Source organism: Phascolarctos cinereus, unplaced genomic scaffold (genome assembly GCF_003287225.1).
Source record: "Phascolarctos cinereus isolate Bilbo 61053 unplaced genomic scaffold, phaCin_HiC Scaffold_4;HRSCAF=312, whole genome shotgun sequence".
In the NCBI taxonomy this organism is placed as follows: Eukaryota; Metazoa; Chordata; class Mammalia; order Diprotodontia; family Phascolarctidae; genus Phascolarctos; species Phascolarctos cinereus.
The window spans coordinates 128,670,924-128,698,359 of record NW_027555847.1 but is presented as its reverse complement, the minus strand read 5'-3'; the positions used below and the strand labels follow the sequence as shown (position 1 = coordinate 128,698,359).

Below are 27,436 nucleotides of genomic sequence, written 5' to 3'. Positions count from 1 at the left end.
GGACTCCCTGCCTGCCACTAGTAGACTTTGGGATTGGCCTCCCTCTGTTGCCAGCAGCTGCAATCCACATTGCTATGTGCTATGACTGAGACCACATTGTGGGTGACGGCAGCAATGGATTGTGGTTGCTGCTGCGGTCTGAGACAAGAACATTTCAGCCCTTGAGAAAGACTTCCTGCCAGCTATGTATGTGGGGAGCAGGGAATCACTGATGATTCCCTGGTGGATGCACAGAGGTAAAACAGACTGTGGAGGAGAAGGAAAGAACCGGTGTCTTTCCTAAGACAACGAGGTCATTGTGATACTCCATCATTCCTGAGTAGTTCATGTTTCCAACCTCTTTCTCCATAAGCCATTAAAATGTGGCAAATACATCAGAGATCCTTTGGAGCATGCACTCAAATGGGTAAAACTCCAGCTGAGACAATGAAAACTGTCTTCTCTCCGTCTTCCTCTGTTAAAGCAATCTGATAGTATCCACTGTGTACTCCAAAACTGAGAGCCATGGGCTGCCAAACAAACAATCCAGCACATCTTGAACTCTTGCATTTGTCCACCTTAGTTCTCTAGCTCAAAATCTACACATACTCATGTTTCCAAATTCTTCAGTACCACCACTCTAAGTAATACACATGGATTGCGGGACTCTCGGATGATGCCAATAACCAACAGTTCCTCACACAAGATACTCCATCTCCTGAATATGGGCGTTTTTGTGGGCTATCCCCATCCCTCCTCATCTCCACCTCTTGGCTTTCCTGGCTTCCTTCAAGTCCCAGCTAAAAGCCTGTCTTCCCCAAGAAGCTCTTCCTGATCCCCCTTAGTGCTGGTGCTTTCCCTCTGTTGATTTACTCCAATTTATCCTGTATAAATCTTGTCCATATTCGTTTGCATGTAGTCTCCCCCATTAGACTGTGAGCTGCTTAAAGGCAGGGACTGTCTTTTGCCTTTCTTTATATCCCTTACACTTAGCACAGTGTCTGGAACATAGTAAGTGCTTAATAAATGCTTATTGACTGACTGAGTTCTTCCAAGTCTTTTCTGAGGTCTTCCATTACAGGCATATATATTATATATACTTATATGTGTACATACATATGTATACACATATACAAGTCTTCCATGTGGGCAAATCCTGTATCTCACTCATGACCACCATTTTATAGATGAGAAAATTGACACAAACAGGGTTATGTGACTTGCCCAGGGTCACGTAGCTAGTAAGTGCCTGAGGCCAGATTTGCACTCAGGAAAATGAGTCTTCCTGACTCTAGGCCCAGCACTCTATCCACTTCACTACTTAGCTGTCCTTTGGCCTAGGCTACTTTGTTCAAATCTTCATCACGTAGTTGTTCCCACTCATAGTCATCCAAGAACAAATGGGGTATGGAAGATTGGTCCAATGCTACAAAGTTTATATCTATTTATAAGACCTGTTTCAGCAAGCTGGGAGAGTTTTCACCTTTCAATAATATTAAGGCATCATAGGAATGGAAGTGGGGAATAGAATAACTTGGCTATCATAAGGACCAGGTTGGATGGACCAACCTGCTATGATACTAAATTTGAATATCTTTTTGAGCCAGCATCTATCTTTTAGATGGCTAGTAAAAGAAATACACTGGTGAGGGCTTGTGAACTACATTTTTGAGTGGATGCTAATCCATGTTCACAATTTACTTTGAACCTAGAGTAGTGTTCAGCAGGCACACATGTAAAGAGTAGAACATGCATGCCATACAAAAAAATACTTATTGAATTTTTCCCAACAGCCTCTTTTATTGAGGAGAAGATTTCTCTGCTAGGGGAGGGACCATTAGGCCACGGTCCTACTCTGGATGCCTAGCTTCTTCTGCCTTATAGGTCACCTGTAGCTGCTTCTGTCTTCTCCTTCTCAAGGTGTTTCTTCTGGGGACCCTGGGGAGGAGGAAAGAGAGATACAGAGAAAGAGACAGAGACAGAGTATGTTATTCTCAGTGTCATCTGGCCTTCTCACACATGTCCTCATATGCACACACATGTGATACATTCAAGCACACAGGAAGCTATTTATACTACCCTCATCATTCATTCCTTCATTCACCCATTACAGATTTGGAGGGCTCCTCAGAGCCTCCCCATTGAAGATCCCAGGCTATAAGTACCCTGGGGAAGAAGCCAGGCTCAAACCCCTCTTCTGCCTGCCCTCCTTCCCCAGAGCTAGGCTAACACCCTCTCTTTTATTCACGAGGCAGGGACATACAAACAAAGTCTGAGTTTATGGGAGAAGCTAGACTCCTCCCACTGTCCCCTACCCTCTCTTTATCTTGCTTGCTTGCTTCCACTGACAGCTAATCTCCCTGGCCTTTAGTCAGAAGCTAACACTAGGAGAATTCAGGAGAATTCAGAAACTGAAAGGGGTCCTTAAAAGGTTTTAGGGGCTAGGGAGGGCTTTCAGGCTTTCAGGCCAATGGGAAGTTAGGGATCTAGTACTAGCAGGGTAAAGCCCTGAGATATAGCTTACCATGAAGGCTCTCTTCTCTTGGGCTGTCTGGAATCTTCCATGTCCAAACTTTGAGGTGGTATCAATGAATTTTAGCTCAATGTTTTCCAGATCCCGCCGGGTTCTGTGCACCAGGAGGGACTGAAGGAGATAGGGGTAGGAGGCACATGGGCTCAAACTAGAGCCTAAGGAAGGTTAGAGTCACAACTGGACTCTGAACTCTGATCTATAATATAAAAAATTATCCCTGTGCCCCTCCCCTGTTCCCTATCCCCATCCCCATCCCAACCCTGACCCCATCTTTAATAGTGGGTTTAGAATTCCCCTTCCCTCTGCCTAAATGTCTTTACCAGTCAAGGACCACCTCCTCCAAGAAGTCTTCTCTGACTATTCTAGTGCTCAGTTATCTCCAGTTCTGAGCCCCTAAAGCTCTGAGTCTGAGCCTCTCAATTTCACCCTCTCCTATCCTGTTCTGTTACCACTGTCTCTGTGCTCACCTCACCCCCACCCACCCCAACCACCAGCTATGAGGTTAGGGCCTGGCTATGCTTCTCCTCTGCAGCCCAAGTGTGGGGACTGAAGGGCAGCTCCTGGCCTCCTCTTCCTCTGTCTTCTTGTAAACATAGAAGCCAAATACAAAAGACCAGAACCAGAATCAGCTCCTGAGTCTTTCCTGACCTTTCGGAGAGTGATGACACGCTTCTTGGTCCCAGCAATGCAACCCTTCAGCATCACGAAGTCATTATTCACTTCACCATAGTGTGGGAAGCCCCCCTAGGACAGGTTGGGCACCAGGATCAGAGCCGGAAATAAGAAGGGGGCATGTCCAGTTCAAGGAGAGGGGAGGCCACAGCTGTTCATCTTCCTGTTTCCTACCCTCCCTCTACCTCCAGGAACACAGAGGCCACAGAGACTTGGGGGACAGGACACAAAGGTTGGGCTGAACTAAGTAGGCCTTTCAGATAACCCAAATACCTCTGCCTCCCACCTTTACCCTCCAACTGAAGGGTCAGAGAGCCAAAGACTCACTCAGACACTGCTCAATGGTCAATGCCAAGACAGAGACAAAAGCTCTCAGGCATTACATGAAGCAGTACGTGGTTCTCAGGATTTGGAGGGGTGGGGGGGGCCTTCACCCAGTCTGCCACTCACCAGGGGTGTGATGGATTTGTCCGTCACATCATAGCTGGTGGATGCATTGTTCTTAACTACTTTCCCATCCTTCACATGGATCCCATGGCCAATTCGGTAGATCTGGACATGAGAATAAGGTAGTCAGGCCCCCTCAGAAGTTAATCACTGGGCCTTGCCCCCACCACCTGCTCTCTAGGGGCTGGGAATACTGAAGTCACAAATATGCACAGTCACTGCGCAGAGGTAGACCATCAGTTCACTTTCGGAGTGTTCCTGGCTGAGCTCCCTCTTGGACTCATTCTTCCTGAGATTGGTTATTGAGTAAGTAGGAATTACAAATCCATTTAGTACCAATCTGAGCTAAAAACTCATGAAAGAATAAGTGAATAAGTGAATAAACGTGTCAGTGAATGAGGATGTGAATGAATTAATATGTGAGTACATCAACTGATAAATGAAAGAACGAATGAATGGGTGACTCAGTGAGTAGATGAATGAGTGCATGGAATAAATGAATGAGCGTATAGAGGAGAGAGGACAGCTATGGTGAATGACTAGAAGCTGTGAGTACCTTCTTATTGAGCTCTGTCCGGTGATGGTAACCTTTCTGGCCAGCTCGAGCAATGGAGTAGCCCACCCTTGCAGGGTGCCAGGCCCCAATACAGGCCACCTTACGCAGTCCCTTATGTGTTTTTCGTGGGAGTTTCTTAGCGTGCCAACGGCTGGTAACCCCTGGAAAGAGTAAGAAAAGGAATGGGTCTTTTTAGGAGCCCCTAGTGGGCCTGCTTCACTGACAGGGTTAGAGGAAGCAGAAATATTGCAACACGCACCCATCCAGTCAAGTGACTTCAAAGGAGCTAAGTTTTTTCCTCAAGGGTCAGCTCAAGTCCCTTCTCCTCTAAGACGTCTTTCCTAACCCCTTCAGTTTACACTGATGTCCCATTTTAGCCATATAATCCAACGCTCCCTGCTTTGTTCTATTTTTATTGTATGAACTTTGTCTCCTATTTCAGGTCCTTTAGTGCAAAGTCTGAGTCTCCTCCTTCTCTGTCTTCCCCCACTAACCCCATAAAGTAAGGATCAGGATCTCCTTTCCCTTATTTAACAACTTCAGGTTAAGAAAATAGAGAGGCAGGGGTAGCTAGGTGGTACAGTGGACAGAGCACCTGCCCTGGATTCAGGAGGACCTGAGTTCAAATCCGGCCTCAGACATATAACACTTACTAGCTGTGTAACCCTGGGCAAGTCACTTAACCCCATTGCCTAGCCAAGAAAAAAAGAAAAAAAGAAAACAGAGAGGCTCAAAAAATACTGATTTAGTATAAGACTAGCCTCATCTCAGAAGCCTTTCCTGTCTCTTTCATTCCACATCAACCTCATTTTCCCTCAGACCAACTGTTGAGACATCACCTTTCATGCCACGGCCTTTTGTAACCGCAATCACATCGATCACCTCACTCTGGCTGAAGACTGTGTGCACAGACACCTGCTTCTCCAGCCGGGCTCGCGCCCATTCCACCTTCTCAGCTATGGTACCACCATTCAGCTGGATCTCCATGATGTGAGCCTTCTTCTGTCGGAATGGCAGCAGCTTCATCTGTGCCAGATAGATCCCAGGTGGTGCCAACCTGATCATACAGGTACTTCCAGTTCTCTATCATCCAAGGGCACCATATACCTTGGGCATTGTAGGCAGGAGTCCCTTTATACAACCCCTTCCCTCCCCATAGCAACAGCTAGAATTGCCCCCAGAATATTTTAGAGGGTGGTTATTAGCTTTAGAGAAGGATACTTCACTTCACAGAAGGATCCTGTTAAAGGGAAGATTTAAGATTGTAGCATCCAATTTATAGGCAACTTTCCAGGAAAAACAAGACATACCCTGCAGTCAGAGCCAATGTTTGATTCCAAACTGATTTGTTCTGTCATGGCATCACACCCCTCAATGACTATCAGACTAGACTCAGAGGAGGCAAATTTATTTTAGCCTCAACCTAAGCACAACAGAATTCAGAAAGTATGTCTGTCGGATTTTTTTTTCAAAGTTACATCATGTTGTGAAGGAATACTGTTGTGCTATAAGAAATGACAAGGGGGAGGGGTGGTTACAGAAAAAACATGTCAAGACCTATATGAACTGATGCAAAGTGAAGTGAGAAGAACCAGGAGATCATTGTACATAGTAAACAGCAATGTTATAATGATGATCAACTGTGAAAGACTTGGCTTCTCTGATCAATACAATGATCCAAGATAGTTCCAAAAGACTCATGATGATAAAATGCTATCTACCTCCAAAGAGACAAACGATGAAGGGGCTACAAATTGGAGTATAATTTTCTTGCTTTCTTCAGGTTTTTTTGCCTCGTTTTTTGGAGCTATGGCTAATATGGAAATGTTTTGTGTGATTTCACGTGCATAATTGATATCATATTGTTTGCCTTCTCAGTGGGTGAGGGATGGGTGGGAGGGATGGGAAGGAATATGTAACTCAAAATTTAAAAAGAAAAAGAATGTTAAAAATAAAAAAAATAAGTTTTTAAAGAGTTGTATCATGCATATTCTAAGTCACAATGACTTCGGGATTCCTAGATTTTCCAATTGTCCCAACCAATTCTCTCCCTCCCACCCCCACTCCCCACCCCCACTCAGTCAGTGCAGAGATCTTGTGTTGCCTCTATTTCTACTCTCCTTTCCTAAGCTTTATAAACATTGTCACTTGACCCCTAAACTCCACTTCCCTCTTTCCTTTCAAGGAAGTATATATCTGTTTTAGAAGTAGGGAAACTGAGGCAAAAAGCTACGGAAAGGACTTGTCCTAGGGTACCTGCAGCTTAGCTATGGGGCAGAACATAAGAACCCTAACCCCAAGACAAAGCTTATTCCTCATCTTAACCCACAGAACTGCACAACTTGGCAACTCCCTTGAGCTGGGACTCACTCACAGGTTATTTTTAGCCTGACATTTGAAACAAGTGCTGAGCTGAGACAGGCCCCATGGGGGCTCAACACCTGCCCAGAATAGGAGCCCTCCAGAGCTGCAGCCAGACTGACCTGGGTGTGGACAATGACACGGATGACCTTGCAATACTTCTTCATGGATGCAAAGTCTTTCTGCAGCCGCTTCTTCCCATCTTCATCTCGCCATTTCTGGCAGGCCTTGGTGAATGCCTTCTTCTTGCTCTTGTACCTAAGGGCAGGAAGGGTCCCACTCACCCCATGAATCCCGTTCAGTGGTCACTTTAGTTCCCGTGGTCAACTGAGCCCCAGTGGTCATTCAAGAGTATATCCATCCTGCCTGATGGTCATTCCAACTCCCATGGTCATGCTAGTCCCCATGGTTGGGCTCAGTGGTCACTCTGGACTATGGCCACTCTGCCTGATGGTCACTCCAGTTCCCATGGTTACTCTGGCCTTTGAGGGAATTCCAGCTTCAGGATCTACTCTGATATCACTGGTCACTCCAGCCAAAATTCATTCATTGCCCCCTTTCCACAGGGTTGCACTATCCCACGGTCACTCTATCACATGGGCACATTGGTCCCTGGTCACTCTGGCTTTGGTGCTTTCACTCACCAGTTCTTGTAGAAGCGGCGCCGGCATTCATCACTAAGATGCTCTGCAAAGATAGTCTTGAAGCTCCGAAGGCCCCGAGGGGTGGCCACATAGCCTACGATTCCTACCACAATCACGGGTGGGGTCTCCACAATGGTTACGGCCTCTACCTCCTCCCTTTTGGACGCCTCTGGGAGAGAGGGACCCAGGGAAGGTCAGGTGACCTGAGTGAGCCTGTAACCGCAGCTCCTGAGGGTCACTGTGAGTAGATGAGAGGTATAGCATTGGGAGTAGAGGGGATTGTTGGCCCCAAAATGTATTCATCGCCCATAAAATGTTGGCCGTACCAGAGGATCCTTAAGCTATTCGTGTATCTATAGGACTATCACCCAATGGAAAGTTGAGCTGGACTTGTTCTGCTTAACCCTAGAAGAAAGAACTAACACTAGTAGACAAAAGTTACAGGGAGACAGGTTTCAGCTCAGCATGGAAAAGAAATCCCTAACAAGTGGAATGGGCTGCTGCAAAAAGTAGTTAGCTTCCAGTCACTGAAAGTTTTCAAACAGAAGCTAGATAACCATTTGTCAGGGATGCTATAGAGGTGGTTTCTACATCAAGCTGGAGACTATGTCAGAGAGAGGAAATATAAGGATCATTCCACCTTTCAGACTCTGAGTCTGATACGGAAATGAACAAATTCTGGGGGAACTAGAGCTACAAGACTTATGGTGTCTTCTAAATGGGACTGCAAAAGAATACAAGTATTTCTCAGAGCGAATGGAACTTTTTAAAAAATTGATCATGTATCAGGGCACAAAGCTATTATAAACAAATTTAAAAAGCAGAAATAGTAAATATATTATTTATAGATCATAATGCAATAAAAATAGTGATTAGTTCAGATTCTGAGTCTGAAAGGCAAAAGCCATAACTAGCCTTCAGTGAACAGGGTTTTGTTTGTCCCAGGGTACCAGTATCTAGGCTGGGTGTGGGGGCACATTCCCCCCTTCATTGGCCTCCATTCCTTGTATCCTGATTCATAGTCTTTGGCTGGTTATTGATATTGTAGGGTACCATCCCTTGGTCCCCATCCCTATCGTTTCATCACCATAGTATCCCTCTCCCTGAGCCTACCTTCTCCCCCTGAAGTGCCTGTAGGGATGAAACTTATACTCTAGGGGATGAGAGACTACAGTACAGTCTTCCTTCCCAGTGTTACTATACCTGCAATAAGACTGGCCTCTGTGCCCCCCAGTCACCCAGCTGTTTCTGCCCTTAGGCAGAATAATTTCCAGACAGAACATAATTCCATGTTATAGCTCTACTACAAAAGACTGACTATGTCCCAGTTAAGTAATGATCCCTTGTTCCCCTACCCAAGCTCCTGTTATTCACTCACTGAGGCCAGGCCGGTGGACTTCACGCAGAGTGTGGGTCATGCCAGCTTTGTAGCCCAGGAAGGCTGTGAGATGTACAGGTTTACTGGGGTCATCACGGGGCCAGGTCTTCACCTTCCCTCGGTGCCTCCGGCTTCTCTTTTGGGGCAGGAAGCCCAGGTGGCCATGTCGAGGGGCTGAAAACTTCCTGTGCGACTAGAGAGCCAATGAAGTAAGCAAAGGGTCATTGTAGGACCTTGGTGAGAGCAAGGCTCATTTCCTGTCCCTCTCTGTCTCTGTCTCTGTCTCTCTCTGTCTCTCTCCAAATACAAGGCACAACTAAGTGAGTAAGACACAGCTGCATCCTTTGGCAGGGAAGGGGAAGGGGAAGGGGATAGCATGGTCCAAGGATTCTGCAGCCAGAAGAGCGAGGGAGATTTTCAAGTTTAGGGGCTGGGGCAAGGACCAATTGTGTCTAGACTAGGTGTGTTTTGGAGTCCCCAGAGCTTTATAATTCCTCATGTCCTTCTCCAGCTGTGTGTCAGACAACGAGGGGAGAGATCAAATTGAAATGGAGTTTTCGCAAACAAAATCCATCACCCCCGCTATTGACAGACACGATTGCACCCAAAGGCAGAAGCATATACACAGAGACATAGAGATACCCACACCCACGCACATATACAGATACCTATACGCACAGAGGCAGTAAGATATAATAGAAAGAGACTAAACTTAGTCAGAAGTTAAATTGGGACAAGAGACATCTTTCTAGGACTCAGTTTTCTTATATGTTAAATGAGAGGATTGGAGCAGATTCTCTCTTCTGGTTCCACAATGTACAGTCCTATTATAAATATGTCCGTTGACCAGTCAGCCAATCAACAAGTATTTATTAAGCACCTATTATGTACCCGCTGCTATGCCAAGTGCCCATAAAGAAATGAGACCTATGAGTCAGAGAGACGGTCACAGTCACAGTCACACCTACCAATGTGCACAAACATTTATACACAGACACAGAGACGTGGATATTTGGCAAATATACTGTCACATGTGCATATGTATGTGTGTATGTGTGTGTGTGTGTGTGTGTGTATATAGGTACATACATACAAACACACACGAAATAATACAGTGAAATGGGGGTTCTTACTAGAAGGTTTTCACATGGAGCAGGGCCATATCTATAATGGGGTGCCCATGAAATAGGGAGGGGAAGTGGAGACTTCTTCCTATGGACATTTTCTTTCCAGCTACCACTGCATCTTCCATCAAATTCCCACTGGCCCTTCATAACGCAGTGTAACTGTCCCCCTTGCCAGGCTCCTGGATGCCACCTTTCAAGGTTCCTATCCTACTCATAGGAAGCCAATGGGTCCCAGCCAGACTTTCTGACAGACTGATCACCCCCAATCACAGCATGATTGTACTCATATGGATCAAACTGTTCTCTGTACCACCACTACCACTACCCCCACCCCCAATCCTATGGCAACATTTTTTTATATTTAATTTTTTCCCTCAATTACACGTAGACAAAAATTTTTAACATTTGTTTTTTAAAATTTTGAGTTCCAAATTCTCTCCCTTCTCCCCTCCCCTCCCCCCACCATGAGAAGGCAAGCAATTTGATATAGACTATACATGTGCAGCTATGGCAACATTTCTAGTTACAGCCCTGACATGGAGACCCTGGATAGATATTCCCATCTATATCTACATGTGTCTGCTAGGCTGTAAGCTTCATGAAGGCAGGAATGGTCTTGTTTCTTTTTTATCTCACACAGTGCCTTGCACAAACTTCAGTCTCCCAGGAGCTATAAAGTTCTCCATGTAAACCCCCTCCACCACCCCAGACTGAGACCATCCTCTGACAATAAATAGCCTTTGACAATGGGGTGGCTGAGACCTTCACCACCTTGCGACTTTTTTGAATTGCCAGGTCTATCCACTAGAGTTTTTCCAGCTCTACAACTCGTCCTCCGAGTTGATGCCTCCCTGGCGCAGTCTTTGAGAACCCAAGGTGGTCTACTTGCTATATAGGAAGGCTTCTGAGGACATCTTTAGTGGAGGGCATTGCAGAGAGCAGGCCCTTAATAAAGGCTTGTTGAATTAAATAAGCATTGGTAACACCCACACACATGCCCCTCTACCTGCTATGCCTCAAAAGACTAGGGGTTTTTATTTAAGGCCTCAGTCCCACCCAGACTACCCCTGTCCTCCCTGTTGCAGTCAGTAAAATGCCCACAAAGACCCTCAAAGTCCTAGTCTCCTGGATTCCAGTCTTTACCTGGATTAACCAGGCAAAGGATCCCCTGAGGCAGCCCAGGGGCACAAAGTCCTATAGTTCCTCTAGAGGGGCCCTGCTTTGTCACTGCCCACCCCCATCCCCGCTATATACCCCCCAGCCTAAACTCAAACTGACCATGGCCGCCTTGCAAGTTCTTGCTGGGCAGGAGGGCACCTCCCCGACTGGCTGCTGACGGCTTCAAATGCCCCAGATCAGACACAGGCACAAATTTAGCTCCTGGCTCTATTCTCAATGAATTCATGTCACCCATGATGGACAGAAGGCAGGCCAGGGGCAGAGGAGGGCGTGTGGAGTAGGGAGGGGAGGACGGTTAGAGGCAGCAGGCCGCAGCACCAGTCTTCAAGGCTTAACCCAAGGCTGGAGGGGCTGTGGAGTGAGACTTGGGGATAGAGGTTGAGGGGTACAGTGGAAGATCTAGGGATTCCTCTTCTTCCTCTAACCTCTGCTGTCTGGCTCCACCACCTGCAGATTTCTTCCAGAGGAGCTCCACCTGACAGGCTTTGGCAACACTGCCCCAAGGCTATTAATAGGCTTTATAGCTGAAAGAGGGTTTAGAGATCATCTGCTCAAATCCCTCATTTTACGTGAGGAAACAAAGTCCTGAGAGGTTAAAAGTGACTTGTGCATGGTAGTGAGAGGCAGAGCCAAGATTCAAAACTATGTCTTCCAACTCTAAAGTCAGTGGTCTTTCTTTTTTTCCCAACCAAAAAGGAAGGGACGACTGACGCAAGTGCTACACTGGGCTGCAAAGACACTGCCAGCACACTGGTGCAGGCCCTTATCACCTGGCTCCTGGATTATTGAACCACACTGCTCACAAGTCTGCCTGCCTCAAGTCTCTGCCTTTTCTGTTCTATTTCCTCCTTATCCTGTATGTAACTTGTTTTGTGTATATTTGATTTCATATTGTTTTCCCCTTTAGATTGTAAGCTCCTTGAGGGCAGGAATTATCTTTTGCCTCTTTTTGTATCCCCAGGGCTAAGCACAATGCCTGGCACATAGTAGATACTTATTAAGTGCTTATTTATTTATTTAGTCTACCAACTATGTGCTATATTGAGCCATAAAGAAACCAATTCACCTAGTAGGTTCCAGGAACTGGGCTAAGTCCTTTACCAATATTATCTCATTTCATCCTTATAACAACCAGAAGGGGTAAGAGCTGTTATTATCCCCATTTTACATGTAACCCTTGTCCCAAAGCCCATTGGCATGGGATTCTTTCTTTATGGGTAGAGATGAATGCCCTACCCTGCTTGAGGGGCTGGGCAGAATTAGAGAGAGGTGAGGGCATCAATTCTCCGGAGTCCCTCTTTGGAGATTCTCCATTTGAGAGTCTTTTGTGGAATCAGCTTCCAGCTTTGAGAGAGATGGAAGAGGCCAACCATACTTCAGGTTGCTGAAGGAAGACAGGGGAGGAGCAAGCAGTTTCTATAATGTTTCTATTTCCAGCTTGCTACTCTACAGATTTTGAGGAGCTCCCCCTTGGGTGAGATCTGGGACACTATCTTTGGTTGAGCTAAGTTATCTAGCTCCTAATGGGAGAGCTCCTTCATTCTGTATTAACTGATATATATTCCCCTATGTATACCTTCTCTGGTTTCTGTTTTGCTACAGTTTGGATAAATGGGCTTCCTTGCTCTTATCTATGTGTGTTCATTATGGAACTGGTATCCGGTGGGAAAGGAGTCCAACCTTGGAAATGGAGCTTGGGATCACCTTGGGGTTAAGTGACTTACCCAGGGTCATACAACCTGTTTAACCTAGTGCAGGAAAAAAATCAATCTGGGAGGGGAAGACCCTCAGGATTTCTGGCCAAAATCCAAAAAACAAACAAACAAACCTAGATCAAAAGATTAATGTATAAGCACAGTGAGGATCTCAGGACACTGGTGCATTTTCCAAGATGGATCCCTGAGTGCCACAGATAGCAGCTGGGCTATGAGGGTCATTCGAAGGAATAAATTTCTACTACTGTCCATGTTATTGACTGAAGTTAATCCAGTATGATACGGAGAGACCCTGTGTATACGAATTCCAAAGGAAGACATGAGAATTCATGACCTTTGAACTCAAACCTGATGTCCTCTAGGTATCTCCAACTCACATCCAAAACAAAACTTATCTTTCCTCCCAAACCCTCTCCTATTATGAACTTCACTGTTACTGTCCAGGCCATGGCCATCATTCCAGTCTCCCAGGCTCACAACCTTGGTGTCCTCCTCAGCTTATCACTCTCCCTCTTTCCACGTGTCTTATTATTTCTTTCTATAACTTTTGCATGCCCCTTTCTCTCCACTGACACAGCTACCACCCTACTTTAGATTCTCCTCACCTCTTAACTGTATTGTTGTAATAGCCTTCTCTGCCTCATGTCTTTCCCATTCCAATCCATTCTCCATTCAGCTGCCAAAGTGGCTCCTCAAATATGGTACTCCACTTCCCATCTTTGTGCCCTTGCATTGACTGGTCTCCATCTCTGGGATGCTTTCCCTCCCAACCTTAAATTTTCAGAATCTCCAACTTCCTTTAAGACACAGCACCACTTCCTCTAAGAGTCTTTCCTCATTCTCCCCCACACCCAACTTTTTGTGCTATCTCCTCTGTTACCTAACATGTATTCTGTTTTTATAATAGACATTCTGATTTATATATGTGGTATTTCTCATGTAATCTCCTGGGGGGCAGGGAAAGTTTTAGTTTTTGCTTTGCATCCCCAAAGCTGGTATGTAGTAAACACTTACTAAATTCTTGTTTGATTGACTGATTGGTACTTTGCATCTTTCATGTAATGAGCCTATCTCTGGACCAAGATTTAGCCTCAATGGGGGTTTTTTTTGTTGTTATTTTTTTGTAGGGGTGATGTACTTCCTGGCGATCAGACTCCCTGATACTCTCCCTACCCTTGATCCAATTCAATTGAATCCAACCAGAACCATAAGTAGGAAAGAACAATCCAAGCTTTGATCCCACACTTAGAGGTTGGTGATTGCACTCAAAGTCCCTTCAGCACCTTATTTAGCAAGAACAGTTAGAACAGAAAGCTTCCCCCTTCCCTGACCCATGATGTCCCCAGATTTTCTGTCTCCTACCCCCTCTCAATTGAGTACCTGCCTTGTGCCCCTTTCTCTGGAGCAGTTTGTGGTGCTTGGAAAGGCTTCCAAGACCTAGGGTCAGAGTCTCACTTCTCATCTATATATTGTGTTACTTTGAACAAATTGCTTAATCTATAGATGGTACAGTGGATAGAGTGGTGGGCCTGGAGTAAGAAAGACACTGAGTTCAAATGTGAGCTCATATATTTACTAGCTATGTGACCCTAGGCAAGTCACCTAACCTCTGTGTGCCTCAGTTTCCTCATCTGTAAAATAGGAATAATAATAGCACCTACTTCCTAGGGTTGTTGTGAGAACCAAATAAGATAATAATTGAAAAGCTCTTAGCACAGTGCCTGGCACATAGTAAGAGCTATATAATAGTTTGCTATTTGGTGGATAATTAATGATAACTGAGGAAACAATTTGAGCTATACAATGCATTAGCATAACAGGGATAATAAATAGGTCAATGGATTCCCCAGTCAGTCCAAAGACAGAGTGAGACAAATGTCTATGTACTAAAAACAATTCATCAAATAAGACCAATTAATTAAAAGAAAACAATTAACCAGAATATAAACCAGGATACAAAATTAGGTAATCTGATTTCTAATTGGAGGAAAGATTGGGGTTTTCCATGTTGGGAGGGGAAAGAGTGAGGTTCTACAGAGAGTGGGTTTTGGGGTCTTTTTCTCAGAATTGAGAGATACCAATTAATTGCATCCACCTGGATTTATGAAAGAATAGATGGCTTGTACCAGGGGTGGGGATCCTGTGGCCTTCTAGGGTGCTTGGCTTCGGCCTTTTGACTGCGTCCCAGTTTTACAGAACAAATCTTTTTATTAAGGGGATTTGTTCTGTGAAGCTTGGATTAAGTTAAAAGGCCGCACTTGAGAACCTAGAGGGCCACAGGTGGCCTCCAGGCTGCAGGCTCCCCACTCCTGGCTTATACTATCTAGTTTCCCATGGATGATTTGCAGAAAAAGAACAAAATGGAAGAGAGAATACACGTGGCAGCACAAGATGGAGTCGGTGTCCTTGAAAATAGAATCGCATTGGTTCTCTTGATCCCCGCACAAACCAGCTCCATTTTGTATTAGCCTTTGCTATCTTATCAGCCCCTCCCATCAATAGGAAGCCCATTTCATTAATCACTTATCTATAAGCCAGATCTATAAGGTTTATCATAGGCAGCTCTCAGACTCTCTTAATTCATGCTAGGGCCTTCTACCTGTGATTATCTTCAATTTATTTTGTATATATTTTGTCTGTACATAGATATTTGCATGTTGTCTTCCCCCTTACACTGTGAGCTTCTTGCGATCTTTGCATCCTCAGAGGTGACTACAGTGCCTGCTGCATAATAGGCACTTAAACGTTTGTTGATGGGAACAGACCTTGTTTGCCCAGTCATTTGCGTGTTGCTCAGCTCCTTGAGGGCAGAGGCTGTTAGTTTTTTTCGGGTTTTTTTGTTTTTGTTTTGGGGGGGTGCCTTTCTGTCCTCAGCACTTAGTACCGTGCTTGGCACACAGCAGTTTAATAAATGCTTGCTGACTTGACAATAAAGTGCTGATGGGCATTAGCAGAGGGAGTCCCTTACAGCACCGAAGAAATCATAGGCCTAATTCAGAAAAAGCAACAACAACAAAAACAAACCAAAAACCCAACCCAAACACCAAGGCTTAATTCTCTCTGGTCTAGCCTTCTTCCGGCCTTCCTAAGCCCCACCCATCAACCACTGCCAAAGCGCACAGACTACGATTCCCAGAGTGCCCTGCGCGTGGGGGGGGCCCGGGAAGGATGGCCTCCAATGCGCAGGCGGGCTCGAGGCCCCGCCCCTTGTCCGGTCCCCTCTGACCGTCCTTTGCTCTGCAGCGGCTAGGCCGCGCGCGGATCCGGCGGAGGGAGAGCTGGGGGAGGGGAAACCTGGCCTGTGTGGGCGCCCTGCAAGCTAGCGAGCGAGCTGGGAGCCGAGGCCTAGAGGACCCCGCCCCTCCCCGTCACCAAGCCCGCAGCCGCGATGTCCAAGGACTGGGACAAGGATGTGTACCCGGAGCCGCCGCGCCGCACACCGGCGCCCGACCCGATCACGTCGCTGCCCAACCCGATCACCATCCTGACGGACGCCTTCAACTTCGTCATAGACGTGCCCATCACCCGCTTCCGAGGTAGGGCGCCCTCGCGCCCCCAGCTCCGCCGTAGGCTGCCCCTCCCCCACCTCCACCCCCAGTGCCCATTCTCCAAGGGCGCGGGGGCGGGGGGAGGCGGGAAACCCTCCTCACGCACGCGCTTCCACGCGTGTACGCGCCTTGGGGGTGAGGGACGGGAGGTGCAGGGTCACGGAGAGCCAGAAACAAGGTGAACTAAAGGGCAGAATGAGGCAGGTAGTGTGGGAGCACGGGGAGGAAAGGGTCACAGGTCTGGAGCCGGAAAGAACATCCAGCCCAATGAAACCACAGGAAGAAACTGAGGCCTCCAGGGTCGGCTTGGCCAAGGTCCTTGTCAGAGGGGAGCCCTGACTCCCCAGACAGGGTTCTTTCCATTGGACCCGTGGAAGAAGCAGCATTTATATAGCCCCAGATCTCGTTTTTTGTTCCCACAATAAATCATTTTACAGATGGGGAAACTGAGGCAGGTGGCAGATAAGTGACTTGGCCAGGGGCAGTGGGTGGCCCAGGGTCACAAAATTATTCATGTCTAAATCTGGATTTGAGCTCCTTACTCCGGGTCCAGCACTCTATCCACTGAGTCTCCTAGCTGCCTCTAGCAGCCATGGAACAGAGGATACACATTGGGGACCAGAGGGAGATAAATAGTGACCATAATGGTGATGCATAATAACCAAATTCTGGAAGCTTTGACTGTCACTTCAGAGAATTTGATGTTTTTTGTGTAGCCTTTTCATTTTTACTCTCATTTGGTGGTTCTGACATCTGATGTACCTCCATGTTTCCTGTGCTGTCTCCTAACCCAGGGACTCCACAGGAACAAAAGGTGGGATTGTGTGGCAGCTGGGAGGTAGCTGCCCCGACCAATCAGTTTCCTGTGGGACTCCATTTATTCATGTACAAAGAAACCCACAGTTGCTTGGGTTTGAGTCTATTAATCTTCAAGAAGTGCTTTTTGGTGTGAAATAGAGATAACAAAATAGATTTAATATAGACCATACTCTTAAAGGAGTTTAACAGTTTGAGTGTCAAGTGGAGTCAACAAGCATTAAGTGGCTACTATTTTCCAGGAACTGTATATTTTCCAGGAGGTATAAAGAAAGGCAAAAGACAACAACAGTCTCTGCTTTCAAGGAACTCGTAGTGTAATGGGGGTGGGGGGCAGGTAGCAACAACATGCAAACAACCATGTACAGGAAAAATTGGAGATAATCAATGGAGGGAAGGCACTAGCATTGAGGGGCATCAGGAAGGGCTTCTTGTAGGTGAGAATTTAGCTGGAATTTGAAGGAAGGCAGGGAGGCCAAAAGGCGGAGATGAAGGAGGAAAGAATTCCAGGTGTGGAGTAGGGGTGGGTAACAGGTGGATGTGATAATTCATAGTAAGAGATGGTGCCAGAATTAGGAGTTTATACTTGATTTCATAGACAACGTAGAGCCACTGAAGAAGGCTTTTGAAAAAAGAGTGTCACAGTGAGAGCAGTGAATTAAGAAAATGAAGCTGCAGTGTGAATGATGGTTTGGAGAGGCAATGGACTAGTGGCAAAAAGAACATTTATTGGTGTAGTCTAGGTGAGAAGAGATATGTACACACTTTATTTTATGACGTTAATATGTCATCTTATTCTGCCTGCTGTTCACAGTGTGTCTCTGGGTATCTGAGGCTTAGCCGATGAAATGATCTTTATTTGGTAATAGAGCTTATGAAGGCTAGACCAAGACCCTGAATTCAGTTGAATAGGGAGCCCAGGAATGTTGGTTTATCCTATAATTCTTGCTACTTTGGGGAGGCTTGGATTTTGGGGGGTGGGTTGGGGCTAAAGGTGAGCAGTGTCTGAACTAAGTCCTTCACTACCGTGGTGAACTCCTGGAAGGGGAAGACCACCAGGTTTTCTAAGGAGGGGTGAATAGACCTGAGTCAGAAGAATGGTGTAGGTTAAAGCTTCCATACCTTTCTGCATTGTGATTGGAGGTGGCCATTGCATTTCCAGCCCTGGCAAGGTAGAGAAACCTGATCTCAATAAATAAATAAATACATTTTTAGAAATAAATTATATACAAAGGAAATAAAAATCTTACATAGAAATCACATTTTTATGGATTTAAAGCCGGGCAGTTACTCAAGAAATGTCCCCAGAGTAGCTTGATTTGGGCTTCACCTAGGCTCATGAGACTTAGCAGGACATGTGTAAGCCTTTTGTGAGACTGGGCCCATTAACTAGAAGGGAAAAGGATAATGGAAATCTGGCATCTTGACTTCTCCAAAAGTAGGCTTTTTCTTTTTCTTTTTTTAACCCTAAGCTTCCTTTTACAGGTTACTTTGGCTCCTCTGCTTGAACACTAGGATTTGAATATTTGATAATGCTAGGTGTGATGTTAGAAAAGGAAACTTCCTGCAAAAACAGTACAAAAAAAGAATTCATCTCTTCAACCCATTAATGGGCTGTTCTTTGGAAGTGAATTTTCCAAAGGAGTGAAGTGCACCCCTTTGAGTGTTCAGACTTTTAAATATCTTTATATAGCGTGTGCATAGAGGGTCGCACTCAGAGGCAGAAAGAGCTGGACTCATCTTTCTTCTGACATTCAGCTTGTGGTCATTGGCAAATCACTTAACCTGAGCCTCAATTTTTCATCTGCAAAATGGTGATAACAGCTACAGGTTATTCATTATAAGGCTCAGATCTATATGAAGTGCTTTGCAAACTTTAGTTATACAGAGTCTTTTTATTAAAATGCCAATTTGCTGTTTTCTTAGATATCTTTCATGGTGCCTTGCTCAATATTTTGATAATTTCACCTTTTTATTATTAGGTCATTATTATTAAATATCAGTTACTGTCTGCGCCTGTGATTTTCCTCTCTCTCCACTCCCAACTTTGGATTGGCAACTTATACTCTTAGTTGGTGGGTCACTGACAGGTTCCAAGTGTATGGTATAGAATTCAGTCATCAGCTTAAGTGCTTTTGGATCCTATAATGTGACCAAAACTACTGTACTTCTTGAGAGTGCAAATCTGTTTATTGTAATCTACCTGCTTCCTTTCACTTTCAGACTTGCAGTTGTCACATCTTGGCTTTTCTCAGCATCTGCTGTTAGCAGTCCCTTCACTTCCCTTGTATCTGTAGTTTCTGATCCACTGTAATCTGGGAGATATGTAACCAAGATAGTTAGAGAGGCCTTGTGGGACTTGACTGTGAGGAAAGTGCCCTAGATCTGTGCAATTAATGACATTCATTTTTAGTGTTCAGGTCTTTTGTGTCATCCTTGTTTTGAGTAATGAGATATTATACTGTAGTATAATATATTTCAAAGCAAATAGGAAGAAGCCTTTTGGAATGTTTGTGGGATTAGATTTATCCATTTGTTAAGATTATTGAGATTTGTCTGTACTTCTCTGGTTTGGAGAGTAAAAGAAGCTATGTGGGTTTTTTTGGTTGTGATATTCAGATCCATTAGAGTTACGGGTGGGGAAGAGGAAGAAGAGGAGTAGATGAGAAGAGTGGGCAAAAAGACTACCTGCAGGACTAACACAGGCAATCAGCTGGAATGGTGTTCCACATCTGACATACTTACTTGGTACTATTGAGATGTAAAGTAGGATATGGTGACCTTCAGCAAGTATTTTCCCCACTCAGCTTTAGTTTCTTCATCCATAAAAGGAGAAAGATGTTCATTTGAACCCCCTGTTGTGGGGGTTTCTCCAGGTACATTCTCCAATGTTAGTGTTGTACCCTCTGCTTGTTAGTTTATAGCAGTGGGGAATGAGAAAAAAAATCATATCCTCTTCTACCCACCTAAAAAAAGGCCAGAAAACTAGAAATCCGTATTGAGCTGTGGTCCAGAAGCAAATCCATTCAGCATCTGAGCTGTGCAAGGAAAATGGAAAATAGGGAACATTGGGGACAGCTCAGACAAATGCTCTAGTATTTGAGAAGAGGGAAAATACTATAAAGCTGAAAAAGGAGCAAGGAGAGCTTCAGAATAGTATGAGCTTGACAAGCAAGAAATGCAGAAGTATGGGAGATGGCCTTTGAAAAGTTAACTAGTAGTCCAATTTGCTTTGGATCATGAGTAAAATAAGATTAGCAGCTTAAACATCAAACTAAGGAGTTAATATTTTATACTACAAATATAAGAGCTAGGGTTTCTAGACCCCAGTGCTGCATGAGAGAACTTTCTGTAGATACTGATGGATTTAATGGACTTTTTCTCTTGTAGAATTTATGAAGCAGCAACATGCAAAAAACAAGACCTATTACTATCATCGGCAGTACCGCCGAGTACCAGACATAACTGAGTGCAAGCAAGGGGATATGCCATGCATGTTTGAAGCAGAAATGCAATGGAAAAGAGACTAGTATGTATGCCGGTCATTGTTTCCATGGCACCCCAGGATCACCCTTTATACCTTCATTTAATTGTCCTGATCAATCACAGCAAGCTGCTTTTGACTTAAGGGCACCCTACAAACAGTTCTGATTTGAGTGGGGAAGGGAGGAAGTTTGAATGGGAAAGGCAGTAGTTGGACCTGGAATCTCCTCACAAAAGCAATGGATGCAGCCCTTTGTTCAAAACCTATCAGGTTTCTTCCTGTCCTGGGCTAGGTTTGGAGGGGAGGAAGTATATGGGTGTATTTAACAGTTCCTTGGCTGCATAATGAGTCAAGAGTAAGCCCCCCATTCTCCCTCTTGTTCTTTCAGCAAAGTTGATCAAGAAATTGTTAGTATTGTCCAGGAAAGAATGAAGGCCTGTCAGCAGAGAGAAGGAGAAAACTATCAACAGAACTGTGCAAAAGAGCTCAAACAGTTCTATGAGGTTGCAAAAGCTTATCAGGATCGATGTGAGTGAAGGGGTCCATATACAAAGCTACTCTTCCTCTCAATGGTCTGTGGGTGGAAATAAGCCAGCAGGAAGCTTGAGGTGATACATCAAGTCTGGCACACTGCACTTGGGAGTCACTAGACTGGGTAGCTTTAAGCCCTGGGTTCTTTCTGTTTGATCTAAGTCAATGCCACGACCCACCTGTAACCTGCTTAGATTCAGAGTCCTATGGTCCAAGGTGACAAAATAAGCTTTTCTGCCTTCACAGATCATGAACTTGGAGCCAATTCATCTGCTCGGAAATGTCTTGCAAAGCAGAAACACCGGATGCTTGCTGAGCAGAAAGCTGCCGAGGAGGCTGCCGCCGCCTGACTTACCAAAAAATTGACCTCTAATCATCCCAATAAAAGTCTTTGCAGTTCTATCTGTGTAATATGTATTTTGTCAAGCCAAAAGATTGGCAAATGGGGGGGGGTCCAACCCTGCCTCCCTCTCCTCCCCAACCAATAAGGAACCACTACAAGTATCTAGCAGGCATAGTTTAATTTATTTGTTTATAAAAAACATCTATGTGGTTGCCACAGCAGCTGCCTGAGTCCTCTGGACAGACACTCGAGTGTGAGTCTTCACAAGATGGTCGGTGAATTCCTGCAATTACAAAACAAGCCTTCACTATATTGTACCAATGGGTACAAGGCACAACCTCTAACTTAAAAAGAGGCAGTTGTCAAATCCCATATGGAACAGAGAGACCACAGCAGGTCAAGCTGTTGTCAAAGGGAATTCTTGTTCTTTCTCCTGTGTACAACAGTCACACCATACTTGGCCAAGTGCAACTGAGCAGAGCTAAGGAGATTGGGAACTATTTCCCAAATCATCTCAGTTGTACCCCCCACTCCTGCAAGTTCCCATATCATACCTGATAGGGAGACTTAGTGAACACAGTCTCTTTCCACAGGTCTGGGGTTAGATAGCTGTATGTTTTGGAGATGGCATCAAAGGTAGCTTTAGCTGTTGAAGGAAGAAGTTATATGTGATTAGTTTCAGAAGATAAACTTCATATTCTAAAGGCCTCATATGCTCAGTGAATGAGCTGTTGTCAGCCCTCAGTCCACCTTCCTTTCTGCTTTGACCTTCATACTTCTATCATACCACTGTCAAATGGTCTCACTTGTGGCTTACCCAATTTATAGTCAGTGTTAACAATGGCATCCAATTCCCTCATCCCCCCCCATGCCTGCTACTCCTGCAGAGGCACTGACTCTTCCCCATGTTTATCATCTTTTCACTAACTTAGAATTTTTAGCTTTGTTCACTGTTCAGTTCAAATGCTATGATCCCCCAAATATAGCAGTCCTCCAATTATGCACATACAATAGGATGCAAGCTCCACCTTTCTTTACTACAAAGAACACTGAATTGCTCTCTCCTTAGGTTTTAATAATCTCATGTTTATCAGTGTAACTAAGTGCAGCTAAAGGTTATTTTTAAAAAGCTGAATTCCTCTACCAACCACTGGTAAAGCTCTCCTGCCAGCATGAGCGTTTTAAAAGCTCACTCACCAAAGTTGCCCAGAGTGGCAGTACAGCCTCTTGCAGAGGTGTAGCAGTCATCAATTCCAGCCATCATCAGGAGCTTCTTAGGCACAGGAGCTGAGACGATGCCAGTACCTCTAGGGGCGGGGATCAGGCGCACCAAAACCGATCCACATCGCCCAGTGACCTGAAGACCACAACAGCAATTCAGTGATGAGCCACCTTTTCCTGTCACATGGCAACAGGCTACACACCTCTTTATTACACTCCTATTCCTTACCTTGCAGGGCACTGTGTGAGGCTTGCCAATCTTGTTCCCCCAGTAGCCACGTCTCACAGGAACGATGGACAGCTTGGCCAGAATGATAGCACCACGAATAGCTGTGGCCACTTCCTTGGAGCACTTGACACCCAGGCCAACATGGCCATTGTAGTCACCGATGGCCACAAAAGCCTATAAAGAAAGTGCTTTTAAAAGAGTATCTTAAAACTCCCTACCCACGTATAAACATTAGCTGGGTGGCTAGGTGAATTGTATTAAGTTGACTATGACTGCCCAGTGAGGAAGAAACATAGCAGAAAACCTTTTAACATTTTTAAAAAGATCCCTGCCCCAGATCATTTGAAGATAGGGGTATGAACTTCATTACAAAACCACAAATGTCCTAACTTTAAGCCAATTGTGAGGGCCCCTAAAATGAAGCCTGGGTTGAATTAGCCCAGCTAGACAAGTTACCTTGAACCTGGTACGCTGTCCAGCTCTAGTTTGTTTCTGAACAGGCATTATCTTCAGAACCTCATCTTTCAATGAAGATCCCAGGAAGAAATCTATGATCTCAGACTCCTGTATATAATAAGATTAGGTTAGGTTCCTAGTTGAGACAGTTCCTATATTTTCAAGAAGCTACTTTTATGTACTTTTAGAGGGAGAACAAGATGGATGTTGGTCCCTTACAATTCTACAAGCCACATAAAATTCTCAGGAGCATTACCTTCAAACATAATTCAAATTTTAAATTGGATAAAGTGCTTGTGAACTTGAGATCCTTGTGAGCTGAATCCTACCTTCATTTTCAGGTCATGAGATTAGACCTCAAGATTCAGTGACTCAACGACTAGGAAATGAAATGGGTTCTTTAAATAACCAAGATTAAATAATTACTGATTCTGTGACAAATCCACCTTCCCCCGTTAAAATAGAAATGCCATTTATATGGTTAAAGTGAGGATAAACAACTTGCCAGACATGGCAGGGCCAGTACACCTGTACTGTGGCCCCTCCCTCCTTTATTTATAAGTGGCTTCTCTTGATGCAAAATGGATGGGGGGGATGATTTCCTGGTAAAGACCCCCGGAAGGCTGTTAGAACATGGCCCATGCCACTGCCCACCTCCCCAGTACCTTGATAGGAAGGGAGAAAAGATAGATCTCTTCCAAAGACTTGATCTTCATGTCCTTGACTAGCCGGCCCAGCTTAGTGACAGGAACCCACTAGACACACCAAGAGAACGCCCGGTTATAGGCAGGCGGTGACAATTCTCCCCTTCCTCACTCCACGGCCTCCAGACCCAGGGGCCAGAGCTACCTTTCCCCACCCGGATGAATGGAACGCCCAGCACTGCGGCGGCATAAAGAGTTTGGTGAAATAAAATAAAACCCAAGACGCGGGCGGTGAAAAATTGAAAGGGAAAAAAACCAAACGGTTCATTCACTGCACCAAAGCACAAAGACTAACCTCCTTGTCTTCGGCCTTTCCTCCCCGGGCCCCGCGGCCGCGGCCACGGCCTCGACCACGGCCCCGACCTCGACCTCGGCCCCCGCTGCCGAAGCCACCGCGGAAGCCACCTCGGCCTCCGACTCCGGGGCCCCCAGGGCCTCCCGCTCCTCCCGCAGCACCGGCGTCGTCCGCCATTTGCTGTGAGAGATGAGAGCCTGGTCACCAGATCTGAAAGCGGGCGCTTTGATATCCCCCTTCCCACCCACTCCACCCCAATCCGAGGCTCAGACTAACATCGAACGGCGCCGGGCGGCCCCCAGGGGCGCCGCAGCCCCCGAGCGCTTACGGAAACACCCGCGAGCGGCGCCCGGACAAGGGAAGCGGCGCCCAACGGCTGCCCGGCCCGAGCCTCCCCGGGGCGGCCCCGCGGTACCAAATAGGCCTGGCCCCGGCCCGCGGACCACACGGACTGACAGGCTCAAGCTGGGGCACCTCTCCCCGGGGAAGCGCGGAGTCGATGCTCGCGGATTCTCTCCCGTCCACTCGCTGATAACTCCTCAGTCCTCCACCTCTCCTCCCATCCCCCCCCCACTCTCCAAAGAATAAAGACACACTCACGTGTTCACCAGAAGTAGAAGGCCGTCCTAGGCGCAACAGACCTTTTATAGGAAGCTAGTTCTCGCGATATCTTCCGGACCGGGAACCTGAATTACTCAGATTAATGGAGAAGCTTCTATGATTGGTTAAATCAGGCCCCTCCAACTTTTCTTCCCAAGGCGTGGCCTAGAGCTACAGCCGCTGCTTTGGCTTCTGACCCGGAAGCAGATTTCTGGTACTCCGGCACCAGTAGTTGTTAGCCGCATGGGTATAAATTTGGAGGGCCCGGGTTCATTTACTTCTTTGAATCTGAAGAGTGAAGTTCCTTACGTGTCTGGAAGGCTTTGCTGTTCTAGGGAGGGCAGTTGCGGAGCCGCGGCTCCACGTGGCTCTTCTTCGGGTAAGGAATAACCCAGCTAGGTGGGGAAAGGGGGGCTGAAAGCAGCTTGTCTTCGCTGCGGGCACTTGGGCTCCGGCCATGCCCCAGGCTCGAGGCCGGGGCTCCGTGGTGCGCTTGTCGTCCGAGCCTGTCGGGAAGGGGGTTAAGCCGGCGTCGTCTGAAAATCACCCGCGGCCTGCTCCCGTGGCCCTGGGTGAGACCACGGCGCCCACAGACACCAGGGGTCTTTAAGCTTATCCCCCATAGACTTGAGTGTGGGGGATAAAACCCAGGCCCCGACAGATGCTAAGGCGTGATTGGGGGCGGGGGCCAGCGTGGGGAAGAAGGGGCAGGACTTCCACTGACTGCTGTTTTCTCCCAGGTCTTAGGAGTTCCCAGCCCCTGGAACAGCCTCTTCCAGATCGCGTTTACAAGTACTCTATGGGACCCACATTGAACAGGCCCCCTAACGAAGTTGGATTCCCCTACCATGAGACCTGGAGACCCACGTGGACTACCCTTGACAGCTGTGATCCAGTCTCCCCCACACCACATACTGGGGAATGAGGGGGTGGGGTGGGGTGGAAAAGAGATGGCTAAGATCACAAAAGGAGGCTGGCAGAATTTGGGGAAACCGACCTGTGTTTATGAAGTTATCTAGTTTATGATAGACCTTGTATGGGGGGGGGCAGTCAGACTAAAAGGAAGTAGTGCTTCTCCTCTAGGCTCTGTGAGTGAATAGGGGAATAACATAATCTGCAGAAAGTAAATAGAACTGGTGAGGCAGCTAGATGTCTCAGATAGAGTGCCAGACCTGAGTTCAAATCCAGTCTTAGACACTTAACTGTGTGACCTTGGGCAAGTAACTTAATCTGTTTCCCTAGGAAGTAGTTATGTGGCTCAGTGGATAGAGTGCTTGGTTTGGAGTGAGGAGGACCCGAGTTTAAGTTTAGCCTCATTTGCTAGCTCTGTGACCCTGAGCAGACGTCCCTTAATCCACTGAATAAAATGGAGAGCTACTCCAGTACCTGTGCCAAGAAAATTCCATGGACAGTATGGGTCCAGTAAGTCACACAACTGAACGACAAAAATAGAAATATAGGGCTGGGAAGAGCACAAACCACTGCGATCAGGAAAAACTTCTTTTAAGAACCTAACCTTAAAGGGAGCCCCAGGAATCTTAACAAGTGGTGGGAAGTGACAGAATTCCAAATGGAATGTTTTGGTGAGCCAGTCTGGCCAGAATATGGAAGTAGGCGATTAAGTTGGAGATGCCTGTGTGGTATCCATCGGAGTTGATTCTATAACCAAATGAGTATAGAAAAATTTAGTATAGAAATCCAGGGTACCTATACAGTGGGCCTGGCTTTCTACAAATGCTTTCTTTGAGACTGGAGAAAAAAAGGGAAAGGGGAGGTATAGAATCGTGGATTAAAGAGCCTGCCACAGATAACTCATGTTCTCTAAAGTTGCTTCCATGATATCTACGTGGGCAGGGGCCAATCCCTTTTGAGGATTTGGGGTACATTCTCAGTACAATACAGCTATTTGTTGAATGGATAAATTAGGTAGGGACCAGGGGATTTGGATTGAGTTGTACGGAGGAAGGTGATTGCTATATTTTTATTTTGGTTATTTTTTTAATCCAGGAGACTAATAAAGCTGAATTAACAAAATATGATTTGTTGGAGCCTTTGTGTGTATGTGGTATATTCAGTTTGAAAAGCTTCCATACTACTGGCTCTGGGTGCTTGTTATGATTTTCCATTTCCCCATTAGCAAAATGGGATTAAGAGTTGTATTAAGAGTCTCATGATGGCTCTGAGGAAATGTAAGACACTGCACGATCCTTGTTGGTTGGCCTGCGTGCCCAGAAAGTCTCTTCCTACTCCAGGCTGGAGGGTCCAGGCTTCTTTTGATCTTGAGAGTACAAATTATAATTATAGCCTGGCAGTAGGGGTAGGAGGGCCTAAAAGTCCTAAATACTAAAGCAGATTAATGGTGGGAGGGTCCATATGCTGGAAATATCCAGCAGAGGTCATTGATCCAAACCTCATTTTTGCCAATGCCTAGAGAGAGGGAAGAACTCTGCAAAAATCATAGGAAATTAGCAGACAGTACTAGAACACATTGTGTGCTATCATTCCCTGGCAGAATTTAGGTCATTTAGCAATTAATTTGGCTCTTACATATTCCTAGACTTGGAGGCCAAGTCATAAGTCTGCTGTGGGAAAAAACTCTTGAATTTTGAGGGTCTCAA

The 27,436-nt window shown here is 45.9% G+C and overlaps 3 protein-coding genes and 2 non-coding genes across 6 annotated transcripts; 2 read left to right on the top strand and 3 right to left on the bottom strand.

Moving 5' to 3' along the window:
- Window positions 1–1,746: 1,746 nt before the first annotated feature.
- On the bottom strand, window positions 1,747–11,077 carry RPL3L (ribosomal protein L3 like). Of its 2 annotated transcripts, none has more exons than XM_021006795.2 (10): window positions 10,976–11,077; window positions 8,571–8,763; window positions 7,193–7,361; window positions 6,671–6,806; window positions 5,027–5,270; window positions 4,188–4,348; window positions 3,635–3,736; window positions 3,161–3,256; window positions 2,504–2,623; window positions 1,747–1,917 (listed from the first exon to the last, which is right to left on the bottom strand). In XM_021006795.2, exons 1-10 carry the CDS (start codon window positions 10,976–10,978, stop codon window positions 1,858–1,860), a joined length of 1,284 nt encoding a protein of 427 aa, XP_020862454.1. In that variant the 5' UTR covers window positions 10,979–11,077; the 3' UTR covers window positions 1,747–1,857. The 2 variants fall into 2 exon arrangements, with proteins under 2 accessions (XP_020862454.1, XP_020862455.1); XM_021006796.2 differs by having other exon boundaries at window positions 1,748–1,917; window positions 5,027–5,213.
- Window positions 11,078–15,788: 4,711 nt separating this feature from the next.
- On the top strand, window positions 15,789–21,370 carry NDUFB10 (NADH:ubiquinone oxidoreductase subunit B10). The gene is made up of 4 exons (XM_021006876.1): window positions 15,789–16,127; window positions 20,346–20,484; window positions 20,828–20,967; window positions 21,217–21,370. Exons 1-4 carry the CDS (start codon window positions 15,980–15,982, stop codon window positions 21,318–21,320), a joined length of 531 nt encoding a protein of 176 aa, XP_020862535.1. The 5' UTR covers window positions 15,789–15,979; the 3' UTR covers window positions 21,321–21,370.
- Window positions 21,371–21,476: 106 nt separating this feature from the next.
- On the bottom strand, window positions 21,477–24,421 carry RPS2 (ribosomal protein S2). Its single transcript, XM_021006874.2, has 7 exons — window positions 24,219–24,421; window positions 23,885–23,974; window positions 23,220–23,327; window positions 22,764–22,937; window positions 22,511–22,670; window positions 21,868–21,959; window positions 21,477–21,596 (listed from the first exon to the last, which is right to left on the bottom strand). The coding sequence occupies exons 1-7, from the start codon at window positions 24,393–24,395 to the stop codon at window positions 21,516–21,518; spliced, it is 882 nt and encodes a 293-aa protein (XP_020862533.1). The 5' UTR covers window positions 24,396–24,421; the 3' UTR covers window positions 21,477–21,515.
- Window positions 21,671–21,804, bottom strand: LOC144457311 (small nucleolar RNA SNORA64/SNORA10 family). Its single transcript, XR_013486624.1, has one exon. It is a non-coding gene; the product is annotated as a small nucleolar RNA SNORA64/SNORA10 family (small nucleolar RNA).
- Window positions 24,422–25,349: 928 nt separating the features above from the next.
- On the top strand, window positions 25,350–25,481 carry LOC144457362 (small nucleolar RNA ACA64). Its single transcript, XR_013486668.1, has one exon. It is a non-coding gene; the product is annotated as a small nucleolar RNA ACA64 (small nucleolar RNA).
- Window positions 25,482–27,436: the final 1,955 nt, after the last annotated feature.